The sequence below is a fragment of the Bos indicus x Bos taurus genome, chromosome 13 (genome assembly GCF_003369695.1).
Source record: "Bos indicus x Bos taurus breed Angus x Brahman F1 hybrid chromosome 13, Bos_hybrid_MaternalHap_v2.0, whole genome shotgun sequence".
Classification (NCBI taxonomy): Eukaryota; Metazoa; Chordata; class Mammalia; order Artiodactyla; family Bovidae; genus Bos; species Bos indicus x Bos taurus.
Window position 1 is genome coordinate 53261310 of NC_040088.1, and position 21038 is coordinate 53282347.

General features: G+C 41.0%; 1 protein-coding gene across 1 annotated transcript in view; it reads left to right on the forward strand.

Moving 5' to 3' along the window:
- ITGA8 (integrin subunit alpha 8) overlaps window positions 1–21038 on the forward strand; it is a 190630-nt gene that overhangs the window by 135953 nt on the left and 33639 nt on the right. Inside the window, exons 24-25 of the mRNA XM_027559856.1 lie at window positions 3427–3532; window positions 5999–6157. Of these exons, the coding sequence (XP_027415657.1) occupies window positions 3427–3532; window positions 5999–6157 (265 nt within the window). The remainder of the gene's footprint in view (window positions 1–3426; window positions 3533–5998; window positions 6158–21038) is intronic.

Genomic DNA, 21038 nt, shown 5'->3' on the forward strand with positions numbered 1-21038 from the left:
GAGAGGCATTTCTGCTTTAGCCCCAGTCTCTTGGTTCTTTCTGGAGCTATTAGTAATTGCCCTCCACTCTTCCCTAGTAGCATACTGGACACCTTCTGATCTAGGGGACTCATCTTTCAGTGTCATATCTTTTTGCCATTTCATCCTGTCCATGGGGTTCTCCAACAAGAATATTGGAGTGATTTGCCATTCCCTCCTCCAGTGAACCACGTTTTGTCAGAACTCTTCACTATGACCCATCCATCTTGGGTGGCCCTGCACAGCATGCCTCATAGCTTCTTTGAGTTACACAAGCCCGTTTGCTATGACAAGGCTGTGATATCCATGAAGGGGGAAATATATATACATACACAGATATATGTATAACTGAATCACTATCCTGTACACCAGAAACTGACACAACATTGTGAATCAATTATACTTAAATTTTTTAAAATTCTTAAAAGCAAAATTGTATCATTGACATATTAATCAGGATTGAGTGGGTTTATGTTAAGAGAGACTGCAATCATGAATAACTGTGGTCTACATAAGGCTGTTCCATACAATAAAGGATAGTCTTTGTTATTTGGGACTAATGGGGGTTGGAAATGTGATTATGAAAATAGGGCTTACTACCAAATCATCAGATCTGAACTCCCTGATAACATACAGACTTTAACTTATCAAAGGTGGGATTCCTTACCTCCTCTTACAAGCCCTCCTCATGTCCAGCGTTACCACTGAGTACCACAGTCTTATTACCAAGGGGTCTCCGTGGAATAACACTCTCAGAATGTGAGGACCATTCTGGATGGGTTGTTCGATCACTGCACTGGCTGTATATCCTAGGCTAGGTAATTGCTCATATTCTCTTTTTTTCTTCCTCACTTGCTACCTTCTTAACAACTTTGAAAACAATAAACAATGTTTCACATATTTAGTTGGGAATCTTTAGGGAGCTATTCTTTGTCCTTGGTTTCCCTAGATGTGAAAGGGTCTTAGAATGTAGATAACTTGATTTTTGTGAGACATAGGTTTTTAATTTTTCCCGTGCCCTGTGATAGATTGTATATTTCTTTATAGATTTCTATTTGATTTTGCTACACAAATGGACCAGGAAGTTTCTTTAAGTTGTATTTACTAAAGCCACTGCCACTTAATGGCCCCTGTAGCGTACAGTATATTGGAAATACAGTGAAGAGTGCTTAGTGAATCTGAGCTCTCGTCTTCACCTGCAACCAACTCCCTACTTTGCTGGACATCAGTTTTTCTTTCGTTGAGGGGATTTGAGCACATTGTCTTCACAGTACCTGCCAAGGTCTATATTTATGACTCTCTGGTCCAAGGAAATTTATGACCAGTCCTATAGGATTGATGAACACAGAAACAAAATTTTCAGAGAAAATGGGCTCAGCTTCTATTCCATATTTTTTTTCTTGATGCCAAAATAAATTAAGTTTCCCTAGAGCCTCACAATGGATGTAGATCTTTTAGAATCAACTGTTGCTAAACTGAGAGCTGAGTGAAAATGTGAGTGGTGAGGTTGTCAAGATCCCTTGGGAATGGGAGCCCAAGCTCTCTGGGCAGTCCTCTGATGAAAGCATCCTGCCATCTTCTCTCCTCTTCTCCTCACTGAGTCTCTTATGCAATCGACACTTGGTTTAATCAAATCCAATCAGAAAGGGGAGTGTGGCATAATACAAATTGATCTACAAGTATAAACTATTAAGGCATCAGCCCAGGAGGCTGTGCTCTGCACTTTTTATTTAATAATGGCATATGAAGGGTGACTGCAAAGGGCTTTACAGTTTAGAAACATTTCTGTGGGTAGTCAGCTTAAAAAATATGCTTGTCCCACCAACCCCTAGAAGACAATGCAGCATAATTGACTTTGACCAACAAGCAGTTTTCCAATCATTTGTGGTATAGATTCCAGAGTTTTATCATAATTTTCCAGATAAAGAAATGGAGACAAATAGAATTTAAACTATTTGCCCTGCAGTCAGAATTTAACCCAATATATTTTGCTTTCTGCGTTAGAAAGATATTGCCCTAAGAAGAGAAAAGATAACATTTGAAGTTACTAAAGGGTGTGCTAATTACTGGGTATTCTTAGAAGGGCATTTAAGACTTTAATTGCCAAAAGAGATGTTTTCTACTGAAGTTAGCTGAAGGTCTAAGAATTCTTTGAAAGATACCTTTTACCTAAAAACTGCTAGAAAGCATTGTCTGGGGGGAATTATCATTTTTAAGATTATAAAACAATAACAATTTGGTTTGCAGTCAGCTTTTGCTACGGAATAACGCCACGTGCTGTATTTCATTCCTACAGTGCTCACTTTCTAGGTGTAAACTGCAGGGAAAACTACCTGTATATCCAATTAATAGGGCTTCTCAGGTGGCACTTGTGGTAAAGAACCCACATGCAGATGTAGCAGACATAAGAGACGTGGGTTCAATCTCTGGGTCAGGAAAACCCCCTGGAGGAGGGCATGGCAACCGTCTCTAGTATTCTTGGCTGAAGAATCCCATGGACAGAATAGCCTGGCTAATAACCTACTTACACGATTCCACCACTTAACTCTCCTTCTCTCTCTGTCTCATGCTTTAGTAATATATAAAATAACTCTCGAACTTGATCAGGCTTTATGTTGGCTCTGGGCCTGGCCTTATAAGAGGTATGGCTGCATTCATGGAAAGCTAAAGAAATCTAAGAAGGAGAAATATAGAAGTGGCCACTTTTCTACTCTGAAGTAGAAACGGTATTTTGTTACAACTGGACATTTCACATAGCCCACAGAATTGTAGATTTTTTATCCACAAAAATGTCCCATTTCTTGATATGACTTAAAGCATGGATTATAGATCGTGTATACACACTTACATTTACACAGGATCTATGGATAGATGTGTATTTATGTATATGTGATATTATCCATCTCAGTTCAGGAATGTTCTTTGCTTTGCCCCCTAGTGCCTGAAAGGAGATGTTATAAAATAAGTCAATCTGAGTTCCAGATCAGTTAATTAAGAGATGTTTCAGACCCTTGAAGGCTTCCCTGGTGGCTCAGATGGTTAAGAATCTGCCAGCAATGCAGGAGACCGGGGTTTAATCCCTGGGTTGGGAAGATCTCCTGGAGAAGGGAATGGCAACCCACTCCAGTTATTCTTGCCTGGAGAAGCCCATGGACAGAGGGTTTGGTGGGCTACAGTCCACAGGGTCACACAGAGTTGGACACGACTGAGTGACTAACACTCTCACTCAGACCCTTACCTACTCCTTTAGTGATTCTGCTGAACTTTCAATACTTTTTCCTTGCGGATGATGTCTATTCAAATAAATTGGCAGTCACTCTCTGCCGCTGCTGTTAATGTACTCCATACGAGTGAGACATTGTTTACATGTGCCAGCACCAGCGACTGACGTCAAGTTCCATGTTTCAGAGTGTCCCACCCTCCGCAGATCGTCCTGCCCATTCAGAACTGGGAACCAGAAGAGGAGCCTCGCAAGGAGGAGGGAGTTGGACCATTGGTGGAACATGTTTATGAGGTAGTCGTTGTCTCTGTTGAAGCTGCATTCAGGGTTTGTTCTTATGCTCTTTGCTAATAAACTTTTCACAGTGTTTTAAAAGATACCAATCCAAGATCTAGCCTAGATTTGTGCTATTTTGCACTCATGTCGCAGTGGGTGGTGGGAGGGTGTTCTACTAAATAACTGCTGGCTTTTTACTGGCAAGAGCCATTATACAGTGAGAAGCATTTTATCTTGTTCCTATTCGTGTTCTTTCTGTTGTTGTTCAGTCTCTGAGTCGTGTCCAACTCTTTGAGACCCCATGGACTGCAGCACGCCAGGCTTCCCTGTCCTTCACTATCTCCCAGAGTTTGCTCAAACTCATGTCCATTGAGTCAATGATGCCATCCAATCATCTCATCCTCTGTCGGCCCCTTCTCCTCCTGCCCTCAGTCTTTCCAATATTCCAGTCTTTTCCAATGAGTCAGCTCTTTGCATCAGGTGGCCCAAGTTCTTTATTTCCTCTCTTTTAATGTTTGGACAGCCTAAGTCTAGAAATGACAAACTCCCTAGACTTTATTTCATCTCTTCCTACATTTTCAGCTATTTTTAAAATCCATCCACCTTTTCAATTAAAAGTCACCAACCGGAAGGTACTAGACAAAACTGTATGGATTATCTGCTATTTTATATTCCCCAAATGGGTGTATAGCATGGGTGGATGTTTGACAGATAAGAATAATTTTACTGTTCATTTGACTAACCTCAATCATATATGTATGTTATTCTGAGATTTGAAGTAGTCCATTTATTTTTCAGAAGCAAACCAGCAGCTTGTGATAAAGACCTGTTGATCTGTTTCCACTTCAAGTGTTAAATTGTTCATAGAGAGGAGCTTTGTTGACATATTATCCAAAACATTTAAATTTTTTTTTACAGTTAGAAACCAAGATATAGTAAATGGTTAGTTTAGTAGTTCTTTTTTTTCTTAATAAAATGTTGGGCTGGCCAAAACGTTCGTGTGAAAAACCCAAATGAACATTTTGGCCAACCCAGTACAGGCTGTCAGTGGAGAAGTTATTCCTGTTCATCTTCATGGGGCCAGCAAAACAATGTTCCGAGCCATTTCCTATTTGAGGTTCCTTCTTTCCCCTGTCTCTTGTGTCATGCATGCCGCGGACCTAATAATTCTGACTATATCTTTTATCTTAAGCTACAAAGGACTTGAGTAGCATTCTCTAAGAATAATAGTTAAAGCCAATTCAGAGCTGATGAGATGTTTACATATATGAGAAAGAAGCATCAACTCCTGTGTAGTGTCAACATGAAAGCCTCCCATCTGCCCAGCCTGTGGTCCAGAATCAGACACCCTGTCCAAAGTTGGATCAAGGCTTTTGGCTTAAGCTCTCTTGATAACAAAAGGATAAGGCAGTTCTAAGGCCATTCTGATCAAGAACCTCACTGGGAAAAAAATTCTGTCAAGTAATTTATTAAACCTTGTGTGCACTAGTCTCTCCTTAGAATGGTGAAACTTTAAAGTTTGAAAGTGTTCAAACTCAATCATTCTCAGGGCAACCCTGCTTCTAATCTGAGCAACAATGGATCATAAAATTTAAGGATAATACCCAGTAGTGCCAAAAGCAATCACTGAACATTGCTTACAGGCTAGTTTCATGTCTCAAAATATACTTTTATCAATGGATGGCATGTTGCTTTGATAATGTGAATGAAATGAGCCACCTAATAAGCAAAACCAATTATAAACTGTTTTATGGATCATTATAATTGTCAGAACTGTGAAAAAAGAAAAGGGCAAAAGGTCCCAGCTAACTTTGAAGTGAATTTTCAAAACCACAGTAAATTTAAATCCACTTAGTGGTGTTCCCAGGCTGTTTTGTATCCTGCAAGTACAGGATTCTTGTGTTCAAAGACTTCATCTCTCTATGCAACATGGCCTTTCTTTCCTTGAGATTCACTGATTAAAACAGAAGGAGCTCAGCTTTGAAATGCACACTTGAAGTGAACTGTGGTGAGCCTGGGCCATCTCTGGTATTTGATGGATAGCCATTTTTCCAGGGGGTGAGGGAAAGTGCATCGCATATGGTTACAATCGACAAGTCAGTAGTCAGAAAGAAGCCAATTTCAATGTAAAGAAAGAATAACCAAGTTTAGAAAGCAGATAATTAAAGTGAGGTTTCTCTCTCGCTGTGATTAGATTAACATAAATGTAAGGTAAACGGCACAGTTATCAGACACGGTGAAGGTGGCCTTTGCAAAGGAATTCTGCACTGAGAGCGTCACAGACTGAATTGTCTTCTCTAAGCATCAGCCCATCCTGCTTTCAGGATTCCTCTTGCTTAAGAGACTCTTCCTATTGTCACAGTCCTAGTGCAGATGACTTAAAACCAAATCCATGCTTTTTTAGAATGGGTTCTGAGTTTATGGAGTTTGATTTCAACTTGCTGCCTCGTGCTGACCATTCCATGACATGTTCCCTGCTTGTAGCTGCACAATATTGGACCAAGCACCATCAGCGACACCCTCCTGGAGGTGGGCTGGCCCTTCTCTGCCCGGGACGAATTTCTCCTCTACATTTTTCATATTCAAACTCTGGGACCTCTGCGATGTCAAACAAATCCTGATATCAACCCACAAGATATAAAGGTAAGGAATCTGCTCTAATCAGCAACTTGGTTTATTTTTCATAGTAAGGAGAAAATAACAGTGGCTAATTAAAAAAAAAAGTGAAATAATTATGTGACTTCAGTGAAAACCGATCAGATTTTGTTTTGAGTTTTATAGTTAAAATGCCAGACCTGGGACTTCCCTGGTGGTCCAGTGGTTAAGACTCCATGCTTCCAATACAGGGGATGTGGGTTCAATCGCTAGTTGGGGAACTAAGATCCCACAAGCTACGTGGCCAAGAAAATATTAAAAATAAAATAAGAAAAGCCAGACCTAACTTAAAATATCACTCCTAGAAAACACCAGTTTCTCCTGGTTTTATAGCTCACGGCAACCTGTCGTTCATTTAGCCTCTTTCAGTGCATTAACTTTTACATATGGTTGACTAGCAGTACAACCCAACCCAAATCCGAAATCGACTCCTTGTCATGAGAATGTGTCTAAAATGCTGTTTTAAAGTCTTTTTTGGTATATTGCCAAAAGGCATAAGGATCTTGGCCAAAACGGGGTTTTTCAGATGTTGCCAATAGCAAGTGGTAAAATGCGATTATTTGCCAAAGGCCATCTCAATGCCCTTGAGAACCCCCAGCCTGGAGTTTTCAGGACCCCAGCTTTCAGAGGTGCCTAGGACAGGGCTTCCCAAACTCCGAGTATGTTGGAATCACCTGGAGGTCTCTATAAATAAAACACGGGGTCTGCCTGGGGTGGGGTCTGAGATTCTGCCTCCCTGCAGACCCCCACTCAATCACCTTGTGAGTCACTCTTCAATCAGAAACTCAAGCTTCCACAGAGCTGATTCTGTACAGATTAAGACCCAAATCTGGCTTTGGGGTCCTTCTGCAAAGGAAAGAAATTAATGAGTGTAAGCCCTTGAAAATGTCACATTTGAATGAAAAAAAAAAGAATTCTTGTTAATGTGATGTTGTCCTCAAAAGAAGACTTCATTGAAGAGTGAACACTCTCCAGTACTGGCAGGGACAGAGTATCTCCGTAATCAAGCAGGGAAATACTAATTCAGCCATCCTGGGTGCCGGTCTGCCTCTATTCTCAGCCAGGGCACTGGGGCACTGACGTTATGAAAGGACTTTTTCTTCAACCCAACATGCCTTCTATTCAGACAGAGGAAGACTAAAAGGAGGTCCAGTATTGATGGATTTATGGGGCATCAAGACTTCTTCCTTCTTTTTGGGGAAATGATAAGGCCACTTGTCTTCCACAAAATGATTTAAAATACATCCTCCTTGGCATCCTTCACCCCTGCCCCATTTCCTCTCTCTTCACTCTTCACTGAGATAATTTTAACATCTTCAAGCACAGTAGCTTATTATAAAATAGTATCTTCAAATGTTAATGGATAACATCTAAGTAATTAAGATGCTCACATCTCCTGTTCTGGAGAAGGAAATGGCAACCCACTCCAGTGTTCTTCCCTGGAGAATCCCAGGGACGGGGGAGCCTGGTGGGAGGCCGTCTATGTGGACACACAGAGTCGGACATGACTGAAGCGACTTAGCAGCAGCAGTAGCATTTCCTGTTCTCAGCATCTCCTGTTCTTAGACCCCATTTCAGTCCTTAGCTTCCTGGAGGAATTGGTTATGCAGATGGTTTCTAACTCTCTTTGAATGTCCTGCTTTGTTTGTGTCTGACACTATTTATATATGTTTGTATATATTATGTAACTTGTTTAATACCCCACAAGAAACTGACCCAGATGTGCCCCTGAGTATCCAGGAGTCTCTGGCAGAGGCGTGGGTCGGCAGTGGCCTGCTTCAGGGTCTGAGGCACTGACTGCAGCAGTACCTACATGGGACCTTTTGAAGGAGGTTGCCATTATCTTCATTATCTCCACCATGGTTTGGCCTCAGGTCAAGCAACAGGGAAGAAACAAAGCCCTGCTCATCAACAGAAAATTGGATTAAAGATTTACGGAACATGGCCCCGCCCATCAGAACAAGACCCAGTTTTCCCCTCAGTCAGTCTCTCCCATCAGGAAGCTTCCATAAGCCTCTGATCCTTATCCATCAGAGGGCAGACAGAATGAAAACCACAATCACGGAAAACTTACCAAACTGATCACATAGACCACAGCCTTGTCTAACTCAATGAAACTTTGAGCCATGCCGTGTAGAGCACCCAAGATGAATGGGTCATGGTGGAGAGTTCTGACAAAATGTGGTCCACTGGAGAAAGGAATGGCTAACTTCAGTATTCTTGTCTTGAGAACCCCATGAACAGTATGAAAAGACAAAAAGGTATGACATTGAAAGATGAACTCCCCAGGTTGGTAGGTGCCCAATAGGCTGCTGGAGATCAGTGGAGAAATAACTCCAGAAAGAATGAAGGGATGGAGCCAAAGCAAAAACAATACCCAGTTGTGGATGTGACGGGTGATGGAAGTAAAGTCTGATGCTGTAAGAGCAATATTGCATAGGAACCTGGAATGTTAGGTCCATGAATCAAGACAAATTGGAAGTGGTCAAACAGGAAATGGTAAGAGTGAACATTTTAGGAATCAGTGAACTAAGATGGACTGCAATGGGTGAATTTAACTCAGATGACCATTATATCTACTACTGTGGGCAGGAATCCCTCAGAAGAAATGGAGTAGCCATCATAGTCAACAACAGTCCAAAATGCAGTACTTGGATGCAGTCTCAAAAACGACAGAATGATCTCAGTTCATTTCCCAAAAAAACCATTCAAATTCAGAGTAATCCAAGTCTAAGCCCTGACCAGTAATGCTGAAGAAATTGAAGTTGAATGGTTCTATGAAGACCAACAAGACCTTCTAGAACTAACACCCAAAAAAGATGTCCTCTTCATTATAGGGGACTGGAATGCAAAAGTAGGAAGTCAAGAGCTACCTGGAATAACAGGCAAATTTGACTGGAGTACAAAACAAAGCAGGTAAAAGGCTAACAGAGTTTAGCACTGGTCAAGAGAACACACTGGTCATAGAAAACACCCTTTTCCAACAATACAAGAAAAGACTCTACACATGGACATCACCAGATGGTCAACACCGAAATCAGATTGATTATATTCTTTGCAGCCAAAGATGGAGAAGCTTTATGCAGTCAGCAAAAACAAGACTGGGAGCTGACTGTGGCTCAGATCATGAATTCCTTATTGCCAAATTCAGACTTAAATTGAAGAAAGTAGGGAAAACCACTAGACCATTCAGGTATGACCTAAATCAAATCCCTTACAATTATACAGTGGAAGTGACAAATAGATCCAAGGGATTAGATATGATAGATAGAGTGCCTGATGAACTATGGACGGAGGTTTGTGACACTATAGGAGGCAGTGGTCAAGACCATTCCCAAGGAGAAGAAATGCTAAAAGGCAAAATGGTTGTCTGAAGACGGGCAGGTCATGGTGGAGAGGTCTGACAGAATGTGGTCCACTGGAGACAGGAATGGCAAACCACTTCAGTGTTCTTGCCTTGAGAACCCCATTAACAGTATGAAAAGGCAAAATGATAGGATACTGAAAGAGGAACTCCCCAGGTAGGTAGGTGCCCAATATGCTACTAGAGATCAGTGGAGAAATAACTGCAGAAAGAATGAAGGGATGGAGCCAAAGCAAAAACAACACCCCGTTGTGGATGTGACTGGTGATATAAGCAAGGTCCGATGTTGTAAAGAGCGATATTGCATAGGAACCTGGAATGTTAGGTCCATGAATCAAGGCAAATTGGAAGTGGTCAAACAGGAGATGGCAAGAGTGAATGTCGACATTCTAGGAATCAGTGAACTAAGATGGACTGGAATGGGTGAATTTAACTCAGATGACCATTATATCTACTACTGTGGGCAGGAATCCCTCAGAAGAAATGGAGTAGCCATCATGGTCAACAAGAGAGTCCGAAATGCAGTACTTGGATGCAATCTTAAAAAACGACAAAATGATCTCTGTTCGTTTCCAAGGCAAACCATTCAATATCACAGTAATCCAAGTCTATGCCCCAACCAGCAACACTGAAGAAGCTGAAGTTGAACGATTCTATGAAGACCTACAAGACCTTTTAGAACTAACACCCCAAAAAGATGTCCTTATCATTATAGGGGACTGGAATGCAAAAGTAGGAAGTCAAGAAACACCTGGAGTAACAGACAAATTTGGCCTTGGAATACGGAATGAGGCAGGGCAAAGACTAATAGAGTTTTGCCAAGAGAACACATTGCTCATAGCAAACACCCTTTTCCAACAACACAAGAAAAGATTCTACACATGGACCTCACCAGATGGTCAACACTGAAATCAGATTGATTATATTCTTTGCAGCCAAAGATGGAGAAGCTCTATACAGTCAACAAAAAAAAGACCAGGAGCTGACTGTGGCTCAGATCATGAACTCCTTATTGCCAAATTCAGACTTAAATTGAAGAAAGTAGGGAAAACCACTAGACCATGCAGGTATGACCTAAATCAAATCCCTTATGATTATACAGTGGAAGTGAGAAATAGATTTAAGGGACTAGATCTGATAGATAGAGTGCCTGATGAACTATGGACTGATGTTCGTGACATTGTACAGGAGACAGGGATCAAGACCATCCTCATTGAAAAGAAATGCAAAAAAGCAAAATGGCTGTCTGGGGAGGCCTTACAAATAGCTGTGAAAAGAAGAGAAGTGAAAAGCAAAGGAGAAAAGGAAAGATATAAGCATCTGAATGCAGAGTTCCAAAGAATAGCATGAAGAGATAAGAAAACTTTCCTCAGTGATCAATGCAAAGAAATAGACGAAAACAACAGAATGGGAAAGACTAGAGATCTCTTCAAGAAAATTAGAGATACCTAGGGAACATTTCCGGAGAAGGCAATGGCAACCCACTCCAGTACTCTTGCCTGGAAAATCCCATGGACAGAGGAGCCTGGTAGGCTGCAGTCCATGGGGTTGAGAAGAGTCGGACATGAATGAGCGATTTCACTTTCACTTTTCATTTTCATGCATTGGAGAAGGAAATGGCAACCCACTCCAGTGTTCTTGCCTGGAAAATCCCAGGGACTGGGGAGCCTCGTGGGCTGCTGTTGATGGGGTCGCCCAGAGTCGGACATGACTGAAGCGACTTAGCAGCAGCAGGGAACATTTCATGCAAAGATGAGCACAATAAAGGACAGAAATGCTATGGACCTAATAAAAGCAGAAGATATTAAGAAGAGGTGGCAACAATACACAGAAGAACTATACAAAAAAATCGTCATGACCCAGATAACCACGATGGTGTGATCACTCACCTAGAGCCAGACATCCTGGTATGCAAAGTCAAGTGGGCCTTAGGAAGCATCACTACGAACAAAGTCAGTAGAGGTGATGAAATTCCCGTTGAGCTATCTCAAATCCTAAAAGATGATGCTGTGAAAGTGCTGCACTCAATATGCCAGCAAATTTGGAAAACTCAGCAGTGGCTACAGGACTGGAAAAGGTCAGTTTTCATTCCAATCCCAAAGAAACCAATGCCAAAGAATGTTAAAACTACCACACAATTGCACTCATCTCACACGCTAGCTAAGTAATGCTCAAAATTCTCCAAGCCAGGCTTCAACAGTGTAAACTATGAACTTCCAGATGTTCAAGCTGGATTTAGAAAAGGCAGAGGAACCAGAAATCAAATTGCCAACATCCGTTGGATCATTGAAAAAACAAGAGAGTTCCAGAAAAACATCTATTTCTGCTTTATTGACTATGCCAAAGCCTTTGACTGTGTGGATCACAAAAACTGTGGAAAATTCAGAAAGAGATGAGAATACCAGATACCTGACCTGCCTCCTAAGAAATCTGTATGCAGGTCAAGAAGCAACAGTTAGAACTGGACATGGAACAACAGACTGGTTCCAAATAGGAAAGGGAGTACGTCAAGGCTGTATATTGTCACCCTGCTTATTTAACTTATATGCAGATTACATTATGAGAAACGCTGGACTGGAAGAAGCACAAGCTGGAATCAAGATTGCCGGGAGAAATATCAATAACCCCAGATACGCAGATGATTCCAACCCTTATGGCAGAAAGCAAAGAAAACTGAAGAGCTGCTTGATGAAAGTGAAAGGGGAGAGAAAAGGTTGGCTTAAAACTCAACATTCAGAAAACTAAGATCATGGCATCTGGTCCCATCACTTCATGGGAAATAGATGGGGAAACAATGAAAATGGTGAGAGACTTTATTTTGGAGGGCTCCAAAATCACTGCAGATGGTGACTGCAGCCATGAAATTAAAAGATGCTTGCTCCTTGGAAGAAAAGCTATGATCAAATAGACAGCATATTAAAAAGCAGAGACATTGCTTTACCAAAAAAGGTCCATCTAATCAAAGCTATGGTTTTTCCAGTAGTCATGTATGGATGTGAGAGTTGGACTATAAAGAAAGCTGAGTGCCAAAGAACTGATACTTTTCAACTGTGGTGTTGGAGAAGACTCTTGAGAGTCCCTAGGACTGCAAGGAGATCCAACCAGTCCATCCTAAAGGAAATCAGTCCTGAATATACATTGGAAGGACTGATGCTGAAGCTGAAACTCCAATCCTTTAGCCACCTGATGTGAAGAGCTGACTCATTGGAAAAGACCCTATGCTGGGAAAGATTGAAGGTGGGAGGAGAAGGGGATGACAGAGGATGAGATGGTTGGATGGCATCACCGACACAATGGATGTGAGTTTGAGCAGGCTCCAGGAGTTGGTGATGGACAGGAAAGCCTGGAGTGCTGCAGTCCATGGGGTCGCAGAGTCGGACATGACTGAACAACTGAACTGAACTGAATTGTGTTGGTTGTGAGTTATTTTTTCTTTGTTGCAATTTAATGATCATTTATATGCGCTTGCACTGTACCAATAGTAACTAGCCTTAAATTTTGACAGGTTGGGGCAAGCTGGGTGGGAGTATATCCCCATTACCTACATTCCCTGCTACCCAGTTATTCCTTAAAGTGTAGATTTTTATTAAAATCTTTCCAAGGCTAGTGCAAAATGCAGCTTAGTTATGCTCATTTTATAAAACTTTTTCTATAGAAACATAATACAAGATTTGTTTACAGATACTTCTCTGGTGATCCAGTGGCTAAGACTCTGTCCTCCCAAAGCAGGGGGCCCAGGTTCAATCCCTGACCAAGGAACTAGATCCTGCATGCGCAACTAAAAATTCTAATGCCACAATTAAAGATCCCATGTGCAGTAACTAAGATCCCACTCAGCCAAATAAATAAATAAATATTAAAAAAACCATATCATTAAAAAATAAGATTTGATTACAATATAAAGTAAGACCATGATAAAATATCTAATTATAACAAGTCATGAGTTCCTGAAATTCCGAATTCATGGAAAACTTGAAATATTATTACTTTCAGGTTCTCAAAGTACTTTTACCTATATTTTACAAGTATGACCCAGAGTCTAAATGACCTTTTATCAATACATAGATTTTAAAACTTGATAGTCAGCATATTTTTTATATGAATAGCTATAAACAATTGAGAGTATTTGAAAATTACTTTCCTTTTAAGATAGTAAATAATTTCTTGGTGAAGTTTCTATTAATTTACTTGGCAATTTCTTTCTGGGTAATGCAAAGCTAAACAGTCTACTTACTGACTTAAATGTAAATTGGAAATTAGCAAATTATTTATTATATTTGTTATCATCAAAAGAATAGGCTGGGTAAATTTTTAAGTCTAATATCAATTTCAGATTCTTGCAACAAAGCTAATTTGAAGGGTATTTTTAATTGGAGTACTGATAGTTTTATGTTAAACTACCTAATTTTTTGACTTAGTTCTTTAAGAAGCAGAGAGATGGTAGATCTGTAATAATGAAAAGGGAGGCAGAAATATATTTGTATAGGCAAAATTAAATCACAGTATATCTTGTGGCTTCCCAGATGGCTCAGTGGTAAAGCATCTGTCTGCAATACAGGAGATGCAGGTTCAATCCCTGGGTCTGGAAGATCCCCTGGAGGAGGAAATGGCAATGCAGCCCAGTATTCTTGCCTGGGAAATCCACGGACAGAGGAGCCCGATGGGCTATAGTCCATAGGGTTGAAAAGAGTAGGATATAACTGAGCAACTGAGCACGCACATACACATTAAATCTTCCCTACTGAGTGGACTAACGTAAATTTCCTTACTATTTGGTTCTACGATTCCTTTATAAGTAGAGCCATAGGAAGTGAGTGCCTCTTGAAACCTCTGCATCTGCAAGTCTTTTCTGAGAATGCTCCAGTCTCCATTGGATGAGCCACCAAAATGTCCCAACCGTGGACCTGTTAGAAGAAGAACTGTCTACTTTTTGAAGTTTCCTCCAGAGGATTTCCAAAGTTCCCCATCATTTTCCTCTCCAGTCAGTCAGTTGATTTCCCTTCAGAAAAATCTTTCTCTTGTGTTCACATACAATTTTTTAGTTGGCTTCTCCTCCTGTATAATATATAAATATCTCATTTTTATTCATTTCCCTCCTTCACTGACTCCAACTCTCACATGTTCTAAGGAAATTGGCTTATGAATTAGAAACCATCAGATTTCCTTTGAAACATTTTCTAGGCCACTCACTTTAAGGGATCAGTGCCACCAACTCTGAAACTTTTGAAATTCCCCAGATGTCCTCTGCAGAATCTCCATAAGGCTTACTCTCATTAAATCTATCAGTATTTAATATAAGGTACTTAACACAATCATTTATTTTTTCTATTTTTAAAACTTACTCCTGGAGTAACCTCCCCAGCTTTATTTTTTATTGCAAATACTTAGTTGTATGCGTCAGAGCCATATTGTGGATGAAGTAGGTTTTCCTGTGGGCTGGCCCGATTTCCAAAGAGAAAGGTATCTGGAGTGCCAAACTTCTAGCCGAAAATCTTCTGAAATACAACCTGTCTATAAATTGAATATGCATTCCAAATGCCACTGTGCTCACATAAGCCTCTACCTCTGAATAGGCCTGACGGGATTCAGTTCTAACAGGAGGTTTTACTGTCTGGTTATCCCATCAGTGACCTGAATGTCCACAAGGTTTGATGAACAGACACTGACCATGTTGAAAAGCCACCACCCTAATCATGTTCTCCTAAGACCTGTGACTGTCTCAGGAGACACTGGGCATAAGACCTCACCCACATACACCTCATTTACAGACCATCAACAACTAAGTTAGGGTTGGGGGAGATGGAGGATGCAAGCAGAAGTCAGTGAAGTTTTTATTTTTAAGTACTTGCTTTATATTAGGCTTCGTGGGGATTCACTCAGTCTTCTCTGTGACCCTGTTCAAACATCTGAGTACAGGGGTGGATGGATGCCCCAGGGAGATGATGGAGTTCAGGAAAAGCTTGAGTGAAGTGCACAACTCCTTGTGGTGCACAGCTCAAGCAAGCGTGAGGTGTGGCCCTTGGGGGTGTCACTGCCACCCCTGCTTTTACTCCTGCTTCCCAATGAAAAGGTTGCCGTCTTTGGTTTTCTGTTCCTCCTATGATGGCTCCACTTTATTTATCGGTCTTCTATAAACCCAGGGGCAGAAGCAGGTTCTGCCTGCTTCGGGCAGAAGCAACCATAAGGGTTCTGCCTCCAGGCTTCACAGTCCAGGGCAGGGACACAGGATTTGAATGTGGTGATTTCCCCATATTCTACCATTTAAAGCATTTTGAAACAAACTGTCTGCAACACTCAGACCAATCCATTAAATCTAATTTGTTCCAGATCCTTCTTGGAATAGAATTTTGGAGTTGGATAAAGTATTTTTAAAATATTCTAAAGGCAGTAAAATAATGATTTCAAACTACCAAATTTCTTATTTTGGTGGACTGTCTCCTGGGGTCAGTAAGGTCCTTCAGATAGGCTACGATCTCTCGATACGATGAAGCTAAGTAAGCAAACATGATTCAGGAACCAAAGTTGCACAAAGAGACAAGGCCTATTTTTTCTTTTTTTAATTGGCAAGATTTCATCAGTAACAGCCAAGTGTGAGATGCTGGGAGACAGGGCTACAGATTGTAAGAGTGTAGCCCGAGGAGGGAGACAGACAAGGTGGTCAGATCCAACCTGTGTTAAGATCATGATTGAATCTTCTGGGGCTAAGTTCAAGAGAGGGAAATCCTGAGGTGAAAGTAATCTGACAGGGACTAGACTAGGATGACCGATAGCAAGAGAAAAAGCCAAGGTGTAAAGAACTGTCCTCGGAGCCGTGGAAAGCAGAAAGTTACAACTGAGAACTGATCTCTTGAACAAGACTGTTCCCGCAGGAAGTCCAAATTACAACCAGATAGCGCAGACATGGAAAGCAGAAACACAGAAACTGTTCATCAGGGATTATAGCCCGGCAAATTGTTTTTTTTTTTTTTAAATCAGCAGGCCGCAGACAGTGGCTTGGCAAACTTGCATAGTTTTGTCTTATCCTTAAGAGAATTTTCTTCCTTCATCCCTGCCTCCATTTATAGTACTTACTGCTGCTTGCTGATTCAGAATGCAGGATACTTGTTACTTCCTAGGTCAGCAGCTCTCAGACCAAACTCTCTCTCCCTTTCTCCTTCCTCCTCCTTTTTTTCTTTCTTTCCTCCTCCCTCCCTCCTTTCTTTTTTCTCTGTGTTTCTCTCACTCTCCTGTTCCCTCTGATACAGGAATTTCATCCACCTCTTTGTAGTAGTCTTACTTACAACATTACTATTTTTCAGCCACCAAAGACAATATACTTTCTGGGGTCTGTTTCTCTTTGCCTTATCTTCTCTTTAAGATGGTTTCCAAATTCTCATCTATATTTCAAAATTTTAAAAATACATGTGCAGCAGCTAAGCTTCAAAATCACCAAGAGAGTGAATTGCTTCTTTCAGTTCTGCTTTGCCGCTCTGTTCAGGAGGTTAAAAGACAACTGTGGCTTTTATTCTCTCCCAGCAAATCCTGAACGTTTACGTCTTAAAGAAAATGACATGGTGGACCAACCCCCTGGACTCATCTCTGTTTCGATTTAATTACAGACACAGAGTCACGTGAGAAAAAGGCAACTGCCTTTTATGGATGAGAAATACCTGAAATCCAAAGACAAATAGGCTGAAAAAATACTATGTGCTGCGTTTATTTGGATTCACAGAGCTTTTATCTAATGTCACCCAACTCTTTTCTTCCAGAGCTGCATTTCCAACTATATTGAATGTTCCAGCCACACAGTATCCCTTTAATCCATCAATTTAAACCTATGCCACAGTGAAGAGTTTGTGAAGATTTATGAAAATAGAAAACCCCTGTTGGGGTCAGAATCTGACTAACAGATGGGGAGAGAACCCTATTTACTAACAATTGTTTCCTTATTGCAGAAAGAAGCGATTTTCATGTTTGTTCGAAAGAAATATGTTAGTGTTTGCCACTAGCTTCCGCAAACATTACCCTGAACTTGAAAGTCTGCCTAACCTGGGTGCTAAGAGGCCAGCCTCCCTCGGCCCAAAGGGTTTCAGCTTAAGGAAAACCTTGACCTGTGGGTTTGTGATCCATGGTGAAACAGGCTAAAAAGGTTCATCTGGAAAATAGCCTGTAACTGGTGTTTACATTTCTTGGATAACTTCTACCTTGTTTGGGGGGTTGTATTTTTGTTTTGCTTTGTCTTTTGAAATAATTTCTGGAATGCTATTTGAGAAAACTGGGTTGCGAGCCATTGGACTTTGATGATGGTACTTGAGAGCAGTGTTCCTCTATTTGTAAAACACTGTCACTAAAAGGAAGAAATACATTTTATCAGCCTCTGTGGTGTGATACATTCATTCATTCTGTATCTCAGAGCAAGTCCTGGGTTTTATGGAGAAACCACTTAGAAATATTTGTGAGTAATGGTACACCAGGGAGCACCGCAATAGGACGCGTCCTGACTTCTTCTGTACACAAGCTGCATCCAGTATAAACACATAGGAAGTTGAAGGGCTTTCTTCTCTTTGGGCTGTTGTTTGACTACAGCTGTTATACTACAACTACTGCCTCTGCTGCTGCTACTAACAATAATAGTAGACTGAAAGTGTCGGTTGCTCAGTTGTGCCCAACTCTGCGACCCCATGGACTGTAGCCCATCAGGCTCCACTAGTCCATGGAATTCTCCAGGCAAGGAGAATTCCCACTAAAGTGGGTTGCCATTCCCTTCTCAAGGATATCTTTCCCAACCCAGGGATCAAACCCAGGTCTCCTGCATTGCAGACAGATTCTTTATTGTCTGAGCCACCAGGGAAGCTCAAAAGTAGGCTATACTTTGAGAATAAAAAAAAAAAAATTTCACTAGTTCTTCCCAGCACCTCTGCTCTATAGTTTGGTTACCTACAGGGTTAACATACCTTCCAGTGACCTATAAAAAGAAGAAATTGCACATGCTCAATCTCAAAAACTACACACGTAGCACACACCACACACACACACACACAAACACCTGAGCATATGATGGAAAATACATAAGGGAACCTTAAAGATTTCCACAATTCTGAATTTTCTGTCTAGGCTCAAGTTTTAATCTTACACTATAAAGCAGCGGTCCCCAACCTTTTTGGCAACAGGGTCCGGTTTAGTAGAAGATAATTTTTCCACAGACTAGGGTATGGGCTGATGATTTGGGGATAATTCAAACATATTACATTTATTGTGGACTTTATTTCTATTATTATTACATCAGTTCCACCTCAGACCATCAGGCATTAGAGCCCAGAAACTGGAAAGCCCTGCAAAGACTTCTCTACCAGATTCTCCATTACTGAGTCTCCCTGAGCTCTACTGAGCTCCCTGCATCACCCACCTGCCATTGTCCTGAAATACTGCAAAGTCCACATGGCTGACCCTCACGCTCACTCCCATGCATCCCATTAGCCCAGTGCTTTGAACATCCCCTCTAAGTCCTTACCTCTGAAATATTCAGTTCAGCATCCAAGACTCTAATAAATCAGTCTTCTATTTCTCTATTTTTCTCACTTCCTTCCTCCACTAGCCCTTTTCTTCCTTGATACAAAAACTTTCTCTGAGTCAGTTAACTCACCCCACTCTCAAGACTGCCTTTGGCTATACTTTCCTGCCAAGCCTGGAATCTATGATGACTTGGTTACAGCATCCTTTTACGAGCTCCTTTACGCCACCTCCCTTGTCCTCTGTGCTTTCTGAGTTCCTGGCCTGACCATCTCCCTCATGCTGGATCCCAGATTCTGGCTTCTTGACCACTTGGCCTGCGGACATGTTACAGATGAATGGTGCCTGATGCTCACTGGGCAACGGCATCTGCAGAGCCTGCTCGGCCAGCTGATGGCCACTCCCTCTCATTCTCCTCATCAGCTTCTCCAAACCTTCACGACATTCTCTGTACCTCCTATCCCATCTCTCAAGCATCACCACCATTAGCCAGTGACTTAAAGCAAGACAGTCTTCAAATGACCCATTTCCCATCCCCGCCAACTTCTAATCATCTCTCCCTCATCCTTAGCTCCTCTCCAGCACTTCCAGAGGAGAGTCCTTCTCCCAATTCTGAGTTTAACTTTGCTGTCTCAAGTATTCCCCGTTTCCAATATCTGCAACCTCTTCCTCTCTACTCATTCCTTCCTCAGAGCAAATTAAAGTTATTTAAATTTCCTCTGTCTTCAAAACAAACTAAAAGCAAATAACTTGCCTCTGTATCCTCTTCCAAGAATGGATTGTTTTTCCCTCCATTTGTTAGCCAAACTGTATTGCTATCCCTACTTCCTTATTTCTGTTTTACTCTTATTATAATCTTCTTGGTTTTCATATTGAGAGATACTAAATGCCCATCAAAGCAATGTATCAGGCAAGATGCAAAAACATAGAGAAGAAAATATTTGATTTCTAGTAATGTTGTTGCCCATTTTCTGTTCTATATTCTATTTATCTGTTAGTTTATGTTTTTGTTTCACCCATAAACATTTTGTTGTATGTTGCCAATAATTAAGGACACTCTTTAGAAATCCATAATACCATTGTCATACCTAAAAAGTAATTAGCAAAACTTCTTTAATATCATTAAAACTCCACCACTGCTGGTAACAATTAGACGGCTATTCTAAATAGTCCTATTTTTGATACACAATGTAAGTAAACATTCATTTTTTAAAATCTTATATGTGATTTTGTAATCTGCCTTTTCCTCTAAGATCATGTATCTTTCTAAATTACTATGTAGCTCTCCCTCATTTTAAAAAGCTGTCAATAATCTTTTCTATAAAGGTCATAACTTTTTTCACCAGTATCCTCTGCTAAGTCGCTTCAGTCATGTCCAACTCTGTGCGACCCCATAGACGGCCATCCACCAGGCTCCCCCGTCCCTAGGATTCTCCAGGCAAGAACACTGGAGTGGGTTGCAATTTCCTTCTCCAATGCATGAAAGTGAAGTCGCTCAGTCGTGTCCGACTCTTAGCGACCCCATGGACTGCAGCCTACCAGGCTCCTCCGTCCATGGGATTTTCCAGGCAAGAGTACTCAGTGGGGTGCCATTGCCTTCTCCACCAGTATCCTCTATATGCCCATAAAGTTTTGTTACTATCTTTTGTCTCCTTACAAGCAGCTACTAAGCATATTCATGTTTTATTTTGTTTTGTTGCTTTCATATTTGGTGGGGGATGAAGATGTATCTCATCTTCACCATTAGGCATTAGTTCATATGAGAAGAAGACTGAGATTTAATTTCATACTTCTTGAAATAATTATCCACTTCTCTAAATCCATTCATTCTTTAGTTTTGTGGTTCAATTTCCATCTCTCCCAATCTTCTGCTCAGGAGAGGGCCTCCATAAGTTGTTGTTGTTATTGTTCTTTACTTAATTGACATGTAACATTTTATTGGATTCAGATGTACAGTGTATTCAATATCTATATATATTGCAAAATGATCACAATGTCTAGTTGACATCCATAACT